We start from the raw sequence: 19,212 nt of genomic DNA on the forward strand, positions 1-19,212 counted from the left end.
ACCACGCCATGTGAAGGAACATTTTGGTGCTTCTGGCATTAGCTGGTTTACTTTTAAAGCGTTGCATATTAGTTGACTGAGGCAGTTCTGCCATTGTAATGTAAATGAGGCAACGTGCATGCCTCTGGAGCACGGAGACCCACCTCAACAGTTAGGTTTCCATGGGGAATCTGCAGGCAAAGCACTGCTCACTCGACAGGCCAGAAATGTATTTTTTACATTATTGGTATAGGCAGACCTTCATCTGACATGGTTGTGCTTTTCCAACAGTTGTTTCAAAAGCACAATTGTGACTTTAAACACTGCCGATATGTGATTAGAGCCAGGCCATTCAGGGGTGATGTCAGGAAGCACTTCTTCACACAAAGGGTAGTGGAAATCTAGAACCCTCCTCCCCACAAAAAAAATTGTTGAGGCTAGGCCAATTGAAAATTTCAAAATTGAGATGGATAGATTTTTGTTGGGCAAGGGTATTAAGGGATATGAAACCAAGGCGGGTTAATGAAGGTAAGATACAGATCAGCCATGATCTAATTGAATGGCAGAACAGGCCCGAGGGGCTGAATGGCCGACTCCTGTTCCTCTGTGATCTTACACGCAAGTTGTTTAGTTTATTCAGTGGAGCAGTTGGTGCTCAACGCCTGCCCTGCAATGTAAGCAGGTGAATTCAGAGCACCAGCAGCAGTCTTAACAGATTGTGGAACCACTTTATAATTATTATGTAATCATTTTTTTTTAGTGGTATGATGGATATTTAGAGTATTGCCACAGGTTGACCAGTCACCCAGGTCTTACCTGGTACATAGGGCCCTGGTGAGACCACACCTGGAGTATTGTGTACAGTTTTGGTCTCCTTACCTAAGGAAGGATATACTTGCCATAGAGGGAGTGCAATGAAGGTTCACCAGACTGGTTCCTGGGATGGGGGGATTGTCCTATGAGGAGAGATTGAGGAGACTAGGTCTATATTCTCTGGAGTTTAGAAGAATGAGAGGTGATCTCATTGAAACATACAAAATTCTTGCAGGGCTTGATAGGGGTGATGCAGGGTGTTTCCCCTGGCTGGGGAGTCTAGAACCAGGGTTCACAGTCTCAGAATAAGGGGTCGGCCATTTAGGACTGAGATGAGGAGAAATTTCTTCACTCAGAGGGTGGTGAATCTTTGGAATTCTCTACCCCAGAGGGCTGTGGAGGCTCCGTCATTGAGTATATTCAAGACAGAGAGCGATAGATTTTTGAATATTAAGGGAATCAAGGGATATGGGGATAGTGCAGGAAAGTGGAGATGAGGTAGAAGATCAGCCATGATCTTATTGAATGGCGGAGCAGGCTCGAGGGGCAAATGGCCTACTCCTGCTCCTATTTCTTATGTTCTTATATTTGCACAGGACAGGTGTTGCTGATAGGCATTCACCTAATACAATTTCAAATACTGTTGAATATTCATTAAGTGCTATAATTGGAGTTAAATGATGGTAGCTGAATTCTGCAGTATAATGAACCAAATTGATGCAGAGCAGAGCGAGGACTGGAATATATATTTTTTTAAGTGTAATCGATTGGTTTTGTTTTACCATCCAGGCTGCATTGATTAGTGACTGGTATGTTGTCTCTTTAATGTGACCTGCTTCTCGGGTACTTTATTTCTACTGCAAAGTCTTTAGCGGAAGCTGATCGATTTTGCTGAGACTGTGTGTGTTTTCTTCAGTTGGGAAAGGGAGAAAGCAAAACGTGCTCGGAAGTGGTGGGAAGAGAAATGGAGCGAGAAAGCTGATAAAGAGCAAGAGGGCGAGGAGAGGGAAGTTGGAACAGCGGATGAGTTGGATACGACGGAACCACTGGAGGTTTCTGTGGCACGGGAGGAAATCGACATGCTCCTAACTGAACAAAGAAAAACTGCCGCCCTCAAGGTAATGAGGGAAAAGTACTGCGGATCCTCATGTAATAGTAGCTAAGTAAGTTGGGGTAATGGGAAAAGTGACCTTTAACCTTTGAATGTTCAAAGATATGTTGTGGGGGGGGTTCCTCCTGTTTTCATATCTTTAAAAGATTAATATTAATTATTTCTGGTCATGAAAGCAGATGATGCATGTACACAGAAAATGGTTCCGTTTATGTCATAGTTAAGACAACAAATTGAACTTTGAATGATTTTGGGGGTTTGGGCTTGAAACACTACTGCAGTCCGTAAGCTTAAAGAACGGCGGTTATCTTGAAAAACCACTCGCCATTATGGCAAAGTATTCATTCAGTTTAGGTCTTAAATGGATGCTGGCATTGTAGAATGATTGGAAACTAGTTTGATCCTAATACCAGCCATGCCACCGTGGGAGAGCGCTGAGCAGAGGACAGACGTTTACCCTATTTTTCTTTCCTTTGTGCAATACTTCACATTTGTCTGCATTAAATGTCACCTGCCATTTGTCTGCTCGTACACATCATTGTGTTTAGTTCATTCTGTCACCTCTGAGCTGCCTCCTCCAATTCCACTGCCCCTCCTGGTTTGGTATCACCTCAAAATTTGACCAATTTGCATTGAAAAGAAAGGCTTGCATTTCTATAGCGCCTTTCACAACCTCAGGATGTCCCAAAGCACTTTACAGCCAATGAAGTACATTTGAAGTGTAGTCACTGTTGTTATTCATTTAAATTAGAAGTAGCAGTGGTCCCAACACTCATCCATGGAGCACCTCAATCAGTCCTCCTCCTGGCCCAACATGACTCCTGTCACAAGCACCCGTTGTTTTCTACTCCTCAGCTAATTTCTGATCCATTCCCAAGTTTTACCTGCACCCCCCACAGCTTTGAGCTTAACAAGTAACCTTTCATGTGAAACTTTAACAAATGCCCTTTGGAAGTCTAGATACAACATAAGCGACTTATTCAGAAAATAGAATCATATGGTATTAAAGGGACAGTGATAACTTGGGTATGTAATTGGCTAAGGGTTAGGAGGCAGAGTAGTGGTGAACGGATGTTTTTCTGACTGGAGAGAAGTAGGCAGTGGGGTCTCCCAGAGATCGATATTAGAACCATTGCTTTTCTTATATATAAATGACCTGGACTTGGGTATATGGAGTACAATTTTGAAGTTTGCGGATGATACAAAACTTGGCAATGCAGTAAATGGTGAGCAGGATGGTAGCTGAATTCAGGAGAACATAGACCGACTGGTGAAACGGGCAGACACATGGCAGATACAATTTAATGCAGATAATTGTGAAGTGATGCAGTTTGGGAAAAACAACATAAAGAGGCAGTATAACCTAAATGGTTCTATCTGGTGGGTGGTGCAAGAGCAGAGGGATCTGGGGATGCTTATTCACAAATCCTTGATGGTGGCAGGACAAGTTGGTAAGGCAGTTAAGACAGCATATGGGATACTTGGCTTTGTAAATAGGGTCATTGAATACAAAAACACGGCAGTCATGCTAAACCTTTACAAATCACTGGTTAGGCCTCAGCTGGAGTACTGCATACAATTCTGGGCACCACACTTTAGGAAGGATGTCACGGCCTTGGAGAGGGTACAGAGGAGATTTACCAGGATGACACCAGGGATGAGGGACTTCAGTTATTTGGAGAGATTGGAGAAGCTGGGATTGTTCTCCTTGGAGCAGAGAGGGTTAAGGGAAGACCTAATAGAGGTATTTAAAATAATGAGGGGTTTTGATCGAGCAATTAGGGAGAAACTATTTACTTTGGCAAGTGGGTCGGTAACCAAAGGTCAAAGATTTAAAATAATTGGCAAAAGAACTAGTGGGGAAATGAGGAGAAATATTTTCACACACAGGTGTGTTAAGATCTGGAATGCACTACCTGAAAGGGTGGTGGAGGCAGATTCCATAGGAATGTTCAAAAGGCAGTTGGACTAATTTGTAGGGCTATGGTGAAAAAACTGGGGTGTGGGACTAAATTCGACAGTTCTTTCAAAGAGCCAGCTCAGGCAAAACGGGCCAAGTGGCCTACTTCTGTGTTGTTAAATTCTATGACTCTATGTTGTAAGGTTTACCACAATCCACAGAAATCAGGAGGTTAGTCATAGAAACATAGAAGATAGGAGCAGGAGTAGGCCATTCGGCCCCTCGAGCCTGCTCCGCCATTCAATGCAATCATGGCTGATCATCCAAATTCAGTACCCTGTCCCTGCTTCCTCCCCATACCCCTTGATCCCTTTAACCTTAAGAAATATATCCAACTCCTTCTTGAATATATTTAATGAATTGGCCTCTACTGCCTTCTGTGGTAGAAAATTCCACAGGTTCACCACTCTCTGGGTGAAGAAATTCCTCCTCATTTCTGTCCTAAATGGCTTACCCCTTATCCTTAGACTGTGACCCCTGGTTCTGGACTCCCCCGCCATCGGGAACATCCTTCCTGCATCTAGTCTGTCCAGTCCTGTCAGAATTTTATAAGTTTCAATGAAATCCCCTCTCATTCTTCTAAACTCCAGCGAGTATAAGCCCAATCGACCCAATCTCTCCTCATACGTCATTCCTGCCATCCCAGGTATCAGCCTGGTGAATCTTCGCTGAACTCCTTCCATGGCAAGAACATCCTTCCTCAGATAAGGCAACCAAAACTGCACACAATACTCAAGATGTGGTCTCACCAAGGCCCTGTACAACTGCAGCAAGGCATCCTTGTTCCTGTACTCAAACCCTCTCGCTCCGAAGGCCAACATACCATTTGCCTTCTTAACTGCCTGCTGCACCTGCATGCTTACCTTCAGCGACTGGTGCACAAGGACACCCAGATCTCATTGCACTTCCCCTTCAGCCAATCTAGTCAAAAATGATCTTCCCCTTCTAAAGCTGTGCTGTTTTCTGTTTACAAGGTTGTTGTACAAGTTTACTCCTGATAATCAATTCCACTATTCTACATGGAATTGAAGGATGATTAATGGTCCTGTATTTATCTCTGTCTGTTTTGTCACCCTTTTTGAATATGGGCACCACATTAGCCATATCTAACTGCCTCTTGAATGACTCCGAGTTTTTGCCTCCTCAACCCTTACAACAACAACAACAACTTTTATTGATATAGCACCTTTAACGTAGTAAAACATCCCAAGGCGCTTCACAGGAGTATTATAAGACAAAAATGTTTGACACCGAGCCAGATAAGAAGAAATTAGGGCAGGTGACCAAAAGCTTGGTCAAAGAGGTAGGTTTTAAGGAGCATCTTAAAGGAGGAAAGAGAGGTAGCGAGGCGGAGAGGTTTAGGCAGGGAATTCCAGAGCTTAGGGCCCAGGCAACAGAAGGCACAGCCACCAAAGGTTGAACGATTATAATCAGGGAATATTCCAGGTATTAATCACTCTTTTTGTGAAGTGGGACTTTCAAACATCAGTTCTGAGACTTGCCTTTTACCAGTTTGTATTTAAATCTGTCCTGCAGTCGTGATTTAACTTGTGAGATCAGAAGAAATTAACTTGGAATAGTGAATAGAATCTTCTATTCCACTTAGTATCTTGTATACCGGTATACCCCTCCTACTCACCTCCTTTCAAAGTTGAACAGTTCAAATGCATTAAAATCGGGCACAAGGTCATTCTATGTCATAAAAACAGAAAATGCTGGAAATACTCAGCAGATCAGGCAGCAACTGTGGAGCGAGAAACAGAGTTAATGTTTGTGAAACGTTAACTCTGTTTCTCTCTCCACAGTTGCTGCCTGACCTGCTGAGTATTTCCAGCATTTTCTGTTTTTTTTTCAGATTTCCAGCATCCGCAATATTTTGCTTTTGTAATTCTTTGGTTTTTTATTCGTTCATGGGATGTGGGCGTCACTGGCAAGGCCAGCATTTATTGCCCATCCCTAATTGCCCTTGAGAAGGTGGTGGTGAGCCCCCTTCTTGAACAACTGCAGTCTGTGTGGTGAAGGTACTCCCATAGTGCTGTTAGGGAGGGAGTTCCAGGATTTTGACCCAGCGACAATGAAGGAATGGTGCTATACTTCCAAGTCAGGATGATGTGTGACTTGGAGGGGAACTTGGAGGTGGTGGTGTTCCCATGCGCCTGCTGCCCTTGTCTTTCTAGGTGGAAGAGGTCGCGGGTTTGGGAGGCGCTGCCGAAGAAGTCTTGGCGAATTGCTGCAGTGCATCTTGTAGATGGTACACACTGCAGCCACGGTGCGCCGGTGGTGGAGGGAGTGAATGTTTAAGGTGGTGGATGGGGTGCCAATCAAGCGGGCTGCTTTGTCCTGGATGGTGTCGAGCTTCTTGAGTGTTGTTGGAGCTGCACTCATCCAGGCAAGTGGAGAGTATTCCATCACACTCCTGACTTGTGCCTTGTAGATGGTGTCAGGAGGTGAGACACTCGCTGCAGAATACTCAGCCTCTGACCTGCTCTTGTTCCCACAGTATTTATGTGGCTGGTCAATGGTGACCCCCTTTAACCAGTATCCTTCCACAAGAGATTAAACCCCAAGGTCCTGAAACATAATAGCCTCAGGTGAGCCCTCGACCTCTAACAATCCAGTTCACAAAGAGCTTTTTGCCCTTTAGCCTCCCCCACCCAGTTCACAGAGCACGAATCCCACCCCACTCTCCAGGCCATATATTTCTCAGAGGTACTGCTCACCACCCAGTTCACAGAGGCACCCTAGCTCCTTGATGATCTTGTCACTGCATTCCCAGCAGCATCTGACACTGCTACTTCACTCTGTGTTGTGGGTGGGAATTTCACAGGACCCGAAAATTCCCACTTGCAGGCTACGGCACAGAATCGCCTCCTGGAGTGAAGCGGCAGCGATCAGGTACAGGCTGTATTTGGGACTGGCAGTAAGCTGGTCATTAAAGAATGCAGCAATGGATCCCAGGGGACAGCAACTCAGCCGTTGCGTCAGGAGCCTCCCCCAGGGGGTAAAAAGTGCACCAGTTCGCAGCTGGTGCTGGCTACAGCCCTGAGGCAGGCACAGAGAAGAGCTGACAATGAGAGTGAAGAAAGGAGCTGGTAGTTGTACTAATATAGAAAACAGAGCATTATCCCTGAACCACCACCGCACCTTGAGTATTGTGTGCAGTTTTGGTTGCCTTATCTGAGCAAGGATGTTCTTGCCATGGAGGGAGTGCAGCGAAGATTCACCAGACTGATACCTGGGATGGCAGGAATGACGTATGAGGAGAGATTGGGTCGATTGGGCTTGTACTCGCTGGAGTTTAGAAGATTGAGAGGGGATCTCATCGAAACCTATAAAATTCTGTCAGGCCTGGACAGACTAGATGCTGGAAGGATGTTCCCGATGGCAGGGGAGTCCAGAACCAGGGGTCACAGTCTAAGGATAAAGGGTAGGCCATTTAGGACTGAGATGAGGAGGAATTTCTTCACTCAGAGAGTGGTGAACCTGTGGAATTCTCTGCCACAGAAGGCAGTGGAGGCCAATTCATTAAATATATTCAAGAAGGAGTTGGATATATTTCTTAAGGCTAAAGGGATCAAGGGATATGGGGAGAAGGCAGGGACAGAGTACTGAATTTGGATGATCAGCCATGATCTCATTAAATGGTGGAGCAGGCTCGAGGGGCCGAATGGCCTACTCCTGCTCCTATCTTCTATGTTTCTATTCTGCCAGCACCACCTTATGTAAGGGAAGTGTTTAGGAGGTCAAAATACCAATAGGCTGAGGCTCATAAAAGAGCCTTGTATTAGGAACCACAAAGAGTCTGAGGGCTATAGTGTCCTCTGTTTGCTAGCTATAGTGAAAAATCATTCCTGAGTATAAAACATATTATGCTCATTTTTACTTTTTTTTGCTAAAATCAGCCTTAGGTTTCCCAATCATGACTGCATAGTGCAATCTTCTGATATGGAAACACGCTGTACACTGCAGATTCTGTTGTAGGCACCTTCTGCACAGATGCTGTCTGATCTGCTGAGTGTTTCCAGTATTTTCTGTTTTTCAATCTGTTTTAGCTGTTGGTTGAGAGATAAATGTTGGCTCGGACACCAGGAGAACACCCCTGCTCTTCTTCGACTAGTGGCATAGGATCTTTTAAGTCTAACTGGGGGGGCGGATGGGGGCCTTGGTTTAACGTCTCATCCGAAAGATGGAACCTCTGACAGTGCAGCACAGAAGGGCCAGCCTAGATTAGGTGCGCAAGTCTCAGGAGTGGAGCTTGAACCCTAACCTTCTGACACTGCGGGGGGGATTTTTTAGGAGGTCAGTGGGCGTGTTTGGTGGTGGGTCAGGTGGGAAACATTCTTTTGACAGTGGGTAGGGAACCTGCTGTCAAACCGCCGCCACGCTAGTTTGCCAGATGTCGGGTCTGTCCGCGTTGAACAGACCTGACACCAAGCGGCGGGGGAGGCAATTTAGATGATGATGACTCTTCTTAGGCAGTCCCTCAGAACCGAGGATGACTTGCTTCCACATTAAAAATGAGTTCTCAGGTGACTGATGAGTCCAATGCGGGACCTACAGTCTCTGTCACAGGTGGGGCAGATGGTGGTTGAAGGGGCGGGTGGGTGGGGTGCTTGGGTTGATGTGCACTCCTTGCGTTGCTTGCGCTTGGCTTCCGCTTGCTCCCGACGAAGAGACTCGAGGTGTTCGGCGCCTTCCCGGATGCTTCTCCTCCACTTTGTGCGGTCTTAGGCCAGGGATTCCCAGGTGTCGGTGAGGATGTTGCACTTTTTACAAGGAGGCTTTGAGGGTGCCCTTGAAGCGTTTCCTCTGCCCACCTGGGGCTCTCTTGCCGTGTCGGAGTTCCGAGTAGAGCGCTTGTTTTGGGAGTCTCGTATCGGGCATGCAGACGATGTGACCCGTCCATCGGAGCTGATCAAGCGTGGTCAAAGCTTCGATGCTGGGGATGTTGGCCTGAGCGAGAACACTGACGTTGGTGCGCCTATCCTGCCAATGGATTTGTCGGATCTTGCGGAGGCAGCATTGGTGGTACCTCTCCAGTGCTTTGAGGTGACTGCTGTACATGGTCCATGTCTCTGAGGCATACAGCAGGGCGGGTATCACTGCTGCTCTGTCGAGCATGAGCTTAGTGCCGGATTTGAGGTCCTGGTCTTCAAACACACTCTTCCTCAGGCGACCGAAGGCTGCACTGGCACACTGAAGGCAGTGTTGGACTTCGTCATCAACGTCTGCCCTTATTGACAGTAGGCTCCCGAGGTATGGAAAGTGGTCCACGTTGTCCAAGGCCTTGTTGTGGGTTTTGATAATCGGGGGGCAGTACTGTGTGGCAGGGGCAGGTTGGTAGAGGACCTTTGTCTTATGGATGTTTAGTGTAAGGCCCATGCTCTCATACGCTTCAGTGAAGGTGTTGACAATGGTTTGGAGTTCGGCCTCCAAGTGAGCGCAGATGGAAGCGTCATCTGCATACTGTAACTCGACGACAGAGGATGGTACGACCTTGGATCTGGACTGGAGGTGACGGAGGTTGAACAGTTTCCCGTTTGTTCTGTAAATTAGCTCCACTCCAGCGGGGAGCTTATTGAGAGTGAGATGGAGCATTGCAGCAATGAAGATCGAGAAGAGTGTTGGTGCGATGACACAGCCTTGCTTGACCCCGGTCCATACGTGAATTGGGTCTATGGTGGAACAGTTGGTCAGGATCACGGCTTGCATGTCATCGTGAAGCAGGCAGAGGATGGTGACAAACTTTTGAGGGCAGCCGAATTTGAGGAGGACACTCCATAATCCCTCATGGTTGACAGTGTCGAAGGCCTTTGTGAGATCAAAGAAGGCCATGGACAGCGGTTGGTGCTGTTCCCTGCATTTCTCTTGTAATTGACGCGCGGTGAAGATCATGTCCATTGTGCCCCTTGGTGCGCGGAATCGTATTGCGACTCTGGGAGGAGCTCTTCAGCCACTGGGAGAAGGCGATTGAGGAGGATTCTTGCGATGACTTTCCCTGTGGCAGAGAGCAGGGAAACTCCTCTGTAATTACCACAATCGGACTTGTCACCTTTCTTGAAGATGGTCACAGTTACGGCGTCTCTGAGATCCTCTGGCATGCTCTCCTCCTTCCAGAAAAGAGAAATGAGAACTTGTTAACAGGCACTTAAAAACTATTTTAAGCTCACCTTTAGATTTTAAGAGTTCGCCCTTGGCTTCCCCGTTGTCAGGTAAGGAGGTCGGGAGTTGTGTCAGCATGGGATGATTTCTTAACTTGACAGCAGCAAATGGTCTATAAAAGCTCCCATTTCATAGCTGTTCACTTTCCAAGGTCAGAAGCTGTTGCTTACTGCATTTGGAAGACAGATTTATGCAGCTTGGAAGTGTTTGGAGCAAACTCTCTATCCACTGTCACCTCATTAGAACAACCTATCTCACCATTGACCGATCGCTTCTGTCATCTCAACTTCACCTGCCATCTATTCTATCAGCATCGGTGTCCTTGAAACTCTCTCACCTTGGTCCTCAGAATCCCACCACGATCAGCCCCATGGAAAGGGAAGAGAACCTCCCTGTGTGCTGATAAGCATATGGAGGGAGTCATGGGAGAGCCTGGGTGCAGCCATTCACCTCTGTGCAGTGCCTGTCAGTGTTTACAGCACATCAATGCTGTAGAACATTGACAGCACAACTGTCAAAATCAATTTGCGCATGGTCCCTTTAAGGAAACCGGCTGATGATGCGTCATCAAGTGATGTCATCAGTCCTGCTTCCTTCAATTGGCCGAGAAACACGCTGGGTGGGCTTAACAAGCCCAATCAGTATAAGATCAGCAGCGGGGTCGCAACCCACCACCGACCCCGGCTGCAGCAGACCCGCCGAGGTTGGGGAAATCACGGCCTTTGGCTCAGTGGGTTCTACAATGGGTGAGCAATCTGCTCTGCCAGGTTACCGCCCAGGCGGTGAAGGTGAAAATTTACCTCCATTGTGTTGTGAGATTTCAGTACTGAGAGACTGCACTGCCAAGCTATTCAAAGGAGCTCATGTAGAAATATTGGTGCATCCAGAAATGCGCTTGTGGGCTCAATGATCAATTCATTGGAGTTTATACATTTATGCACTTTCTGATAATTTTATTGTTGCTTTAGGACGTAAACCACATTTCCGAACATAAAGCCGAGCCAATAAAAGTTTTTGTTTTCCTTCTTGTTTCTTAGTGCGAGTTGGAACAGAAGTTGGGGGACACCAAAGCCAAAGTCTCAAAGATGGAGGACTTGCTGCCAAAGTGGATCAGTAACAAGGATCAGCAGGAGATCATGAGTTTGCTTTGTAAAGTTCACGAGCTGGAGGTGGAGAATATAGAGATCCAGTCAGCTACGCTGCGGAAGGAAAACATACTGCAACAGAAAGACTTTGTCATCCAGCGCTACGAGCAACACCGAACACTCTGTGATGAGATTATTCAGCAGCAGCGGCAGCTGATAGATGGTACAGTAAATGCAACTGATCAGTCAGACAGTTAGAATGTTATCATGTATATCAATCATTATATCCAGCTCAGTGGAGCCGGGATGGATGGAGGCAGGTTCAAATCCTGCTGCGCTCATTTTCCAATCTGAGCTACATCACCCTTGTATCTCCAGTTAGATAAACCCCAATCATCATCATCATCTTCTTAGGCAGTCCCTTGGAACCGAGGATGACTTGCTTCCACATTAAAAATGAGTTCTCAGGTGACTGATGAGTCCAATGCGGGACCTACAGTCTCTGTCACAGGTGGGGCAGACGGTGGTTGAAGGGGCGGGTGGGTTGACGTGCGCTCCTTCCACTGTTTGCACTTGGCTTCCGCTTGCTCCCGGCGAAGGGACTCGAGGTGTCCGGTGCCTTCCTGGATGCTTCTCCTCCACTTTGTGCGGTCTTGGGCCAGGGATTCCCAGCTGTCGGTGGGGATGTTGCACTTTTTCAAGGAGGCTTTGAGGGTGCCCTTGAAACGTTTCCTCTGCCCACCTGGGGCTCTCTTGCCGTGTCGGAGCTCCGAGTAAAGCGCTTGCTTTGGGAGTCTCGTATCGGGCATGCGGATGATGTGGCCCGTCCATCGGAGCTGATCAAGCGTGGTCAAAGCTTTGATGTTGGGGATGTTGGCCTGAGCGAGAACACTGACGTTGGTGTGCCTATCCTGCCAATGGATTTGCAGGATCACTGTCCTTACGTGGTGTAACTTGATACTAGGAGCCTGCTGTTCTTCATTGTCCGCCACAGAGCATCCGCCAGCATGGAGATGCTGTGCCCAGTGGAGTGGGTGCTGGGAGGAAAAGGGAAATGTCTAAATGGTTCCTGACACCTACAGCGGACATTAGTGGTGGCCTGGGAGTGGGCTGGGCGCCTCCTACCTTTTTGCCTATAAAATATCAAGCCAGGTGGACAAAGAGAATAAAATTACTGGGGAAAAAACAAATGAAATTTTACTCATATCTGGTTAAATAGAAAATGTTAAAACAACTATGATATTCCCCTATATTATCCAGTTAGATAAACTCCAGTGTCACTCTTTACCATGTGAAAGGAGTTGGAGGATCTCTGTTGCCTGCCATGACACCTCTGCCATACAATCTGAAAACAAAAAGCAGAAAAATCTTCCAATATCCTTGAGCTTATATAGAATATAAAAAGAGTAACAAATTCTGGAATGTGTTCCAGGGCAGTATCTTATCACAGGGTTGAGGTGACATTGATAATTCAGAATGTAGAGCCAAAAAGTGGGACAATGTTTCATTGAGCAGCACTCCCACACCATGTACTAAGCATTAGATGACCTGTTCAGTGGGATCACTCTTGAGTTGGGCTTGCGCTGCCCTTGAGCTGGCCACAAGGAGATAAGTGGAGTGAGCTTACCCCTACAATTGTTTTATTGCCATCTCAGGAACAAGAGGAGGCCATGCAGCCCCTCGAGCCTGTTCCGCCATCCAATTAGATCATGGCTGATCTGCATCGTAACTCCATCTACCCGCCTTGGTTCCCTTGCCCTACAAAAATCTATCAATTTCAGTTTTGCCATTTTAAATGGACCCAGCCTCGACAGCTTTTTGGGGGTGAGTTTTCCAGATTTCCACTACTCTTTGTGTGAAGAAGTGCTTCCTGACATCACCTCTGAATGGCTGAGATCTAATTGTTCTGGACTCCCCCCACCAGAGGAAATAGTTTCTCTCTATCTACCCTTTCAACTCCTTTTAATCATCTTAAAAACCTCAATTAGATCACCCCTTAATCTTCAGTACTCGAGCTAATACAAGCCTAGTCTGTGCAACCTGTCCTAATCATTTAACACTTTTAGCCCTGGTATCATTCTGGTGAATCTGCGCTGCTCCCCCATCTAAGGTCCATATATCCTACCTGAGGTGCGGTGCCCAGACCTGAATGCAGTACTCTAAATGGGGTCTAACCAGAGCTTTATATAACTGTAACATAACTTCCACCGCTTTGTATTCCAGCCCCGCTGAGATAAAGACCAACATTCCATTGGCCTTTTTAATTATCTGTCCACTGGCTTTTAGTGATTTCTGTACTTGGACTCTTAAATCTCTCTACTCCTCCACAGTTCCTAGCTTCTCACCATTTAGAAAACACTCTGATCTATCTTCCTTAGGTCCAAAGTGGTCCTTTAAGGCAAAGTATCAGGCCTCAGCTCAGGTCCTCCACATTCATGCTCGGTGGAGTTTGGGAACTCACTTTGGGTTGACAACTCTGCTTTGATCTATTCCTGGAGATTTGATCAGGTGACATTTGATCACATGGCATTCGATCACATGATACAGCATGTTTCTCTCTCCCTCCCCCAGTTTGTATTTCTCTCCCTCCCTCCCCCAGTTTGTGTTTCTCTCTCCCTCCCCAATTTGTATTTCTCTCCCTCCCCCAGTTTGTGTTTCTCTCTCTCTCCCTCCCCCAGTTTGTATTTCTCTCTCCCTCCCCCAGTTTGTGTTTCTCTCTGTGATGAAATATTCCATTCATCACTGCCTGTGACTGTGGTTTGTTTCAGGTTCCCCCTTACCATTGTATTGCCTGTGACTGTGGTTGGTTTCAGGTTTCTCCTCACCATTGTATTGTGTATTGGAATGTATGGAATGTGTTGTGTGTAGGGCTCCGCCCATACCTGGCCTCCATGTAAGCCAGCTCAGTCTGGCCTCACAGCCAGTACTGCAGACCTCCAGGGAAGATACCTCTCTCCACTGTTATCTTCTAAGTTAATAAAAGCCTTGTTTTGTTTCGCTAACATCGAGTCTCGGGATTATTGAGGCACATCAATTTTATTAACTTATTTTTCAACACAATGGATCAACTCCTGAAACCCAAACGTTTGGATTTGGATCAGCATGCTCCGGACGCATCAGCACGCTTCGGACACTGGTTTATGTGTATGGAATTCTTCCTGGACAATTCCGCAGCCGTCAAAGACGCTACGGACGCTGTGAGTATGAAACTCGGAATTCTGCGGAATTGGGTAAGCCACCGGGTTTACCCCCTCATCCAAGACGCCAACACGTACCTGGCCGCCTGCGACATCTTAAAGGCGCATTACCAGCAGCCTACGAATGAGGTGTATGCTAGGCATCTGCTCGCCACTCGCGCACAGCGACCTGGGGAATCGGTGGAGGAGTTCCTAGGCACCCTGAAAATGCTTGGCAAAGACTGCAAGTGCCGAGATGTAAAAGCCGCAGTGTACACCGACGAGCTTGTTCGCGATGCCTTTATCACAGGCCTCAGCTCCACTTACATCCGGCAAAGACTGCTGGAAAAAACGTGATTGGACCTGAAACAGGCTGCGGACACCGCGCGATCCCTGGATGTGGCCCAGAGAAACTCGGACGCCTACTCTTCAGTCCGCGCCGTCCACGCCGCCACGTGTGCACCAAGGGCGCCGCCATCTTGGAAGGCATCTTCCCCGCCCGGCAGCCCGACACCGTCGGGGCCCCGCTCTCCCCCCAGAAGCCCTACGACAGCCGCGACGTGTCGGGGACCCAACTGCTACTTCTGCGGGCAGCCAAAGCACACCAGAAACCTGTGCCCGGCGAAAGGCACCACCTGCTTTAAGTGCGGTAAGAAGGGGCACTTTGGGAAGGTGTGCAGAGGGAACCCCGCTGGAAAACCAAAACTCGCCACCGCCGCGTGTGCGCCGTGGGAGCGGCCATCTTGGACGCCATCTTGCCCGACCTCGTGGGGTCCGCCATCTTGTGAGCAGACAGCGCGGACGCCATCTTGTCTCGATCAGGGCCCTACAGTGGCATCGGTCACAGTGGACCAGACCAGGCCCCACCCACTATCCAAATCAATGGTGGACATCGAGGTAAACGGGTGCGGGGTTAAATGTTTAATTGACAGTGGAAGCACGGAGAGTTTTATCCACCCGGAACTGGCACGACAACTCTCCCTAAAGGTGGTCCCTACTCGGGGTACCATCTCTATGGCTGATAAAACCCAGACATCGACCATTCTGGGTTACTGCACGGTACAATTGTCCGTTAACGGGACTGTATACGATAATTTTAAAGTATTAATCATGAAGAATCTATGCGCGAGCGTGATCTTGGGCCTGGATTTCCAGTGCAACCACCAAAGCATCACGCTCAAGTACGGTGGGTCCCAGCCGCCCCTCATAGTGTGCGGCCTGGCTACCCTGAAGGTAAAGCCGCCTTCGCTATTCGCGAACCTTACCCCTAACTGCCGGCCAATAGCGACCAAAAGCAGGAGGTACAGCTGGGAGGACAGGCGGTTTATCGCAACTGAGGTAGACAGGCTCCTGAAAGAGCGCATTATTGAATGCAGCAATAGCCCGTGGCGCGCCCAAGTGGTGGTGGTAAGGGGTAGCGAGAAGAAACGGATGGTGATTGACTATAGCCAAACGATCAACAGGTACACCCAACTAGACGCCTACCCGCTACCCCGCATATCAGAAATGGTGAACCAAATCGCCCAATACCGGGTGTTCTCCACCATCGACCTCAAGTCAGCGTACCACCAGCTCCCTATCAGACCAGAGGACCGCCCGTACACCGCCTTCGAGGCGAACGGACGCCTCTACCAATTCCTCAGAGTCCCCTTTGGGGTGACGAATGGGGTCTTGGTCTTCCAGAGGGAGATGGATCGCATGGTCGATGACCACCACTTGCAGGCAACCTTCCCCTACCTCGACAACGTCACCATCTGCGGTCACAACCAGCAGGATCACGACTCGAACCTCGAGAGGTTCCTGAAAACCGCACAAAAACTCAACCTCACCTACAACGAGGACAAGTGCGTTTTCAACACCACGCGCCTCTGCATACTAGGCAGCGTGGTGGAGAATGGGGAAATCGGACCAGACCCCGACCGATTGCGCCCCCTACGGGAGCTGCCCCTGCCCAACACTCCCAAAGCCCTGAAAAGGTGCCTGGGGTTATTTTCTTATTATTCCCAATGGGTCCCCAACTACTCCGACAAAGCCCGCCCCCTCTTGAAAGCATCCTCTTTTCCGCTCTCTGCTGAGGCCCACGCCGCCTTCAAAAGCATTAAGCAGGATATTGAGCGGGCCACGCTACAGGCAGTGGACGAGAACACTCCATTTCAAGTGGAAAGTGATGCGTCTGACTTTGCCTTGGCAGCCACCCTCAACCAGGCGGGGCGGCCCGTAGCTTTCTTCTCGAGGACCCTCCAAGGGCCCGAGATCAGACACTCCTCCGTGGAAAAGGAGGCCCAAGCCATCGTGGAGGCAGTGCGCCACTGGCGCCACTACCTAGCCGGCAAACGCTTCACCCTACTTACCGACCAGCGGTCGGTAGCGTTTATGTTCAATAATAAACAGAGGGGGAAGATCAAAAATGATAAGATTCTTAGGTGGCGGATCGAGCTCTCCACCTTCGAGTATGACATCATTTACCGGCCAGGGGCCCTTAACGAATCCCCAGATGCCCTCTCACGAGGGATGTGTGCCAGTGCCACCGGGGACCGGCTACAGACCCTCCACAAGGACCTCTGCCACCCAGGGGTCACGCGGCTGTTCCACTTCATAAAGTCCCGCAACTTACCCTACTCGATTGAGGAAGTTCGGTCTCTGACCAGGAACTGCCGCACTTGCGCTGAGTGCAAGCCTCGGTTCTACCACCCTGATAGAGCCCACTTAATCAAAGCTACACGGCCCTTTGAGCGGCTCAGCTTAGATTTCAAGGGCCCCCTCCCGTCCGTCGACCGCAATGTTTACTTCCTGAACATTGTGGACGAATACTCCCGGTTCCCATTCGCCTTCCCCTGCCCAGACATGACCAGCGCCACGGTCATTAAATGCCTCAACAGCCTGTTCTGCCTGTTCGGTATGCCGAGCTACATCCACACGGATAGGGGGGCGTCCTTCATGAGTGAAGAGCTACGCCAGTACATGCTGTCCAGGGGTATCGCCACGAGCCGTACCACCAGCTACAACCCCCGGGGTAACGGTCAAGTGGAGCGAGAGAACGGGACAGTATGGAAAGCAGTCACTCTAGCTCTAAGGACCAAGGGCCTCCCTATCTCCCGCTGGCAGGAAGTCCTCTCAGATGTGCTCCATTCGATACGGTCGCTATTGTGTACTGCCACTAATGCCACGCCTCATGAACGAATGTTTAGCTTCCCCCGGAAATCCACCTCAGGCGTATCCATGCCGTCATGGCTCTCCACCCCGGGTCCGGTATTCGTGCGAAGGCATGTGAGGGGCCATAAGACGGACCCTCTCGTGGAGCCAGTGCACCTACTCAACGCCAACCCCCAATACGCGTATGTCCGGCACGCCGACGGAAGGGAGGACACCGTGTCAATAAAAGACGTCGCCCCAGCCGGTAACGACAACAACCACGGCAATAGCAGCAACAGCGACCACAGCAACTCTTACCCACCCACTACTCTTTCATCACCCCCGGAAGAACATCGACCAACGGCACCCCCACCAACTACCCCTTCAACAACCCTGGCGGCACCCCCGGCAGAGACCCAGGAGGCCACCGGGGACACCCAGCCGACACCCGCGACACCACAACAGCCACGTCGGTCGCAGAGGACTACCAAACCCCCGAACAGACTAAATCTATAGAAGGGGTGAATGTGATGAAATATTCCATTCATCACTGCCTGTGACTGTGGTTGGTTTCAGGTTCCCCCTTACCATTGTATTGCCTGTGACTGTGGTTGGTTTCAGGTTTCTCCTCACCATTGTATTGTGTATTGGAATGTATGGAATGTGTTGTGTGTAGGGCTCCGCCCATACCTGGCCTCCATGTAAGCCAGCTCAGTCTGGCCTCACAGCCAGTACTGCAGACCTCCAGGGAAGATACCTCTCTCCACTGTTATCTTCTAAGTTAATAAAAGCCTTGTTTTGTTTCGCTAACATCGAGTCTCGGGATTATTGAGGCACATCACTCTCTCTCCCTCCCCCAGTTTGTATTTCTCTCTCTCCCTCCCCCAGTTTGTGTTTCTCTCTCTCCCTCCCCCAGTTTGTATTTCTCTCTCTCTCCCTCCTGCAGTTTGTGTTTCTCACTCTCCCTCCCCCAGTTTGTATTTCTCTCTCTCTCCCTCTCCCAGTTTGTATTTCTCTCCCTCCCCCAGTTTGTGTTTCTCTCTCTCCCTCCCCCAGTTTGTATTTCTCTCTCTCTCCCTCCCCCAGTTTGTATTTCTCTCTCTCTCTCCCCCAGTTTGTATTTCTCTCTCTCCCTCCCCCAGTTTGTGTTTCTCTCTCTCCCTCCCCCAGTTTGTATTTCTCTCTCTCTCCCTCCCCCAGTTTGTATTTCTCTCTCTCTCCCTCCCCCAGTTTGTATTTCTCTCTCTCCCTCCCCCAGTTTGTATTTCTCTCTCTCTCCGTCCCCCAGTTTGTATTTCTCTCTCTCCCTCCCCCAGTTTGTATTTCTCTCTCTCTCCCTCCCCCAGTTTGTATTTCTCTCTCTCTCCCTCCCCCAGTTTGTATTTCTCTCTCTCCCTCCCCCAGTTTGTATTTCTCTCTCTCTCCCTCCCCCAGTTTGTATTTCTCTCTCTCTCCCTCCCCCAGTTTGTATTTCTCTCTCCCTCCCCCAGTTTGTATTTCTCTCTCTCTCCCTCCCCCAGTTTGTATTTCTCTCTCTCCCTCCCCCAGTTTGTATTTCTCTCTCTCCCTCCCCCAGTTTGTGTTTCTCTCTCTCCCTCCCCCAGTTTGTATTTCTCTCTCTCTCCCTCCCCCAGTTTGTATTTCTCTCTCTCCCTCCCCCAGTTTGTGTTTCTCTCTCTCCCTCCCCCAGTTTGTATTTCTCTCTCTCCCTCCCCCAGTTTGTATTTCTCTCTCTCCCTCCCCCAGTTTGTGTTTCTCTCTCTCCCTCCCCCAGTTTGTATTTCTCTCTCTCCC

At 48.9% G+C, this 19,212-nt stretch overlaps 1 protein-coding gene across 4 annotated transcripts in view; it reads left to right on the forward strand.

Moving 5' to 3' along the window:
* The window catches only part of LOC147110430 (kinesin-like protein KIF19), a 196,371-nt gene that overhangs the window by 115,294 nt on the left and 61,865 nt on the right, over positions 1-19,212 (forward strand). For all 4 annotated transcript variants that reach the window (XM_086000408.1, XM_086000407.1, XM_086000405.1 and 1 more), the window contains exons 12-13: positions 1,709-1,910; positions 11,063-11,333. In XM_086000408.1, the coding sequence (XP_085856534.1) occupies positions 1,709-1,910; positions 11,063-11,333 (473 nt within the window). The remainder of the gene's footprint in view (positions 1-1,708; positions 1,911-11,062; positions 11,334-19,212) is intronic.

The sequence above is a fragment of the Somniosus microcephalus genome, chromosome 11, assembly GCF_052327205.1.
Source record: "Somniosus microcephalus isolate GS21.2 chromosome 11, FLI_Smic_1.0, whole genome shotgun sequence".
Taxonomy (NCBI): Eukaryota; Metazoa; Chordata; class Chondrichthyes; order Squaliformes; family Somniosidae; genus Somniosus; species Somniosus microcephalus.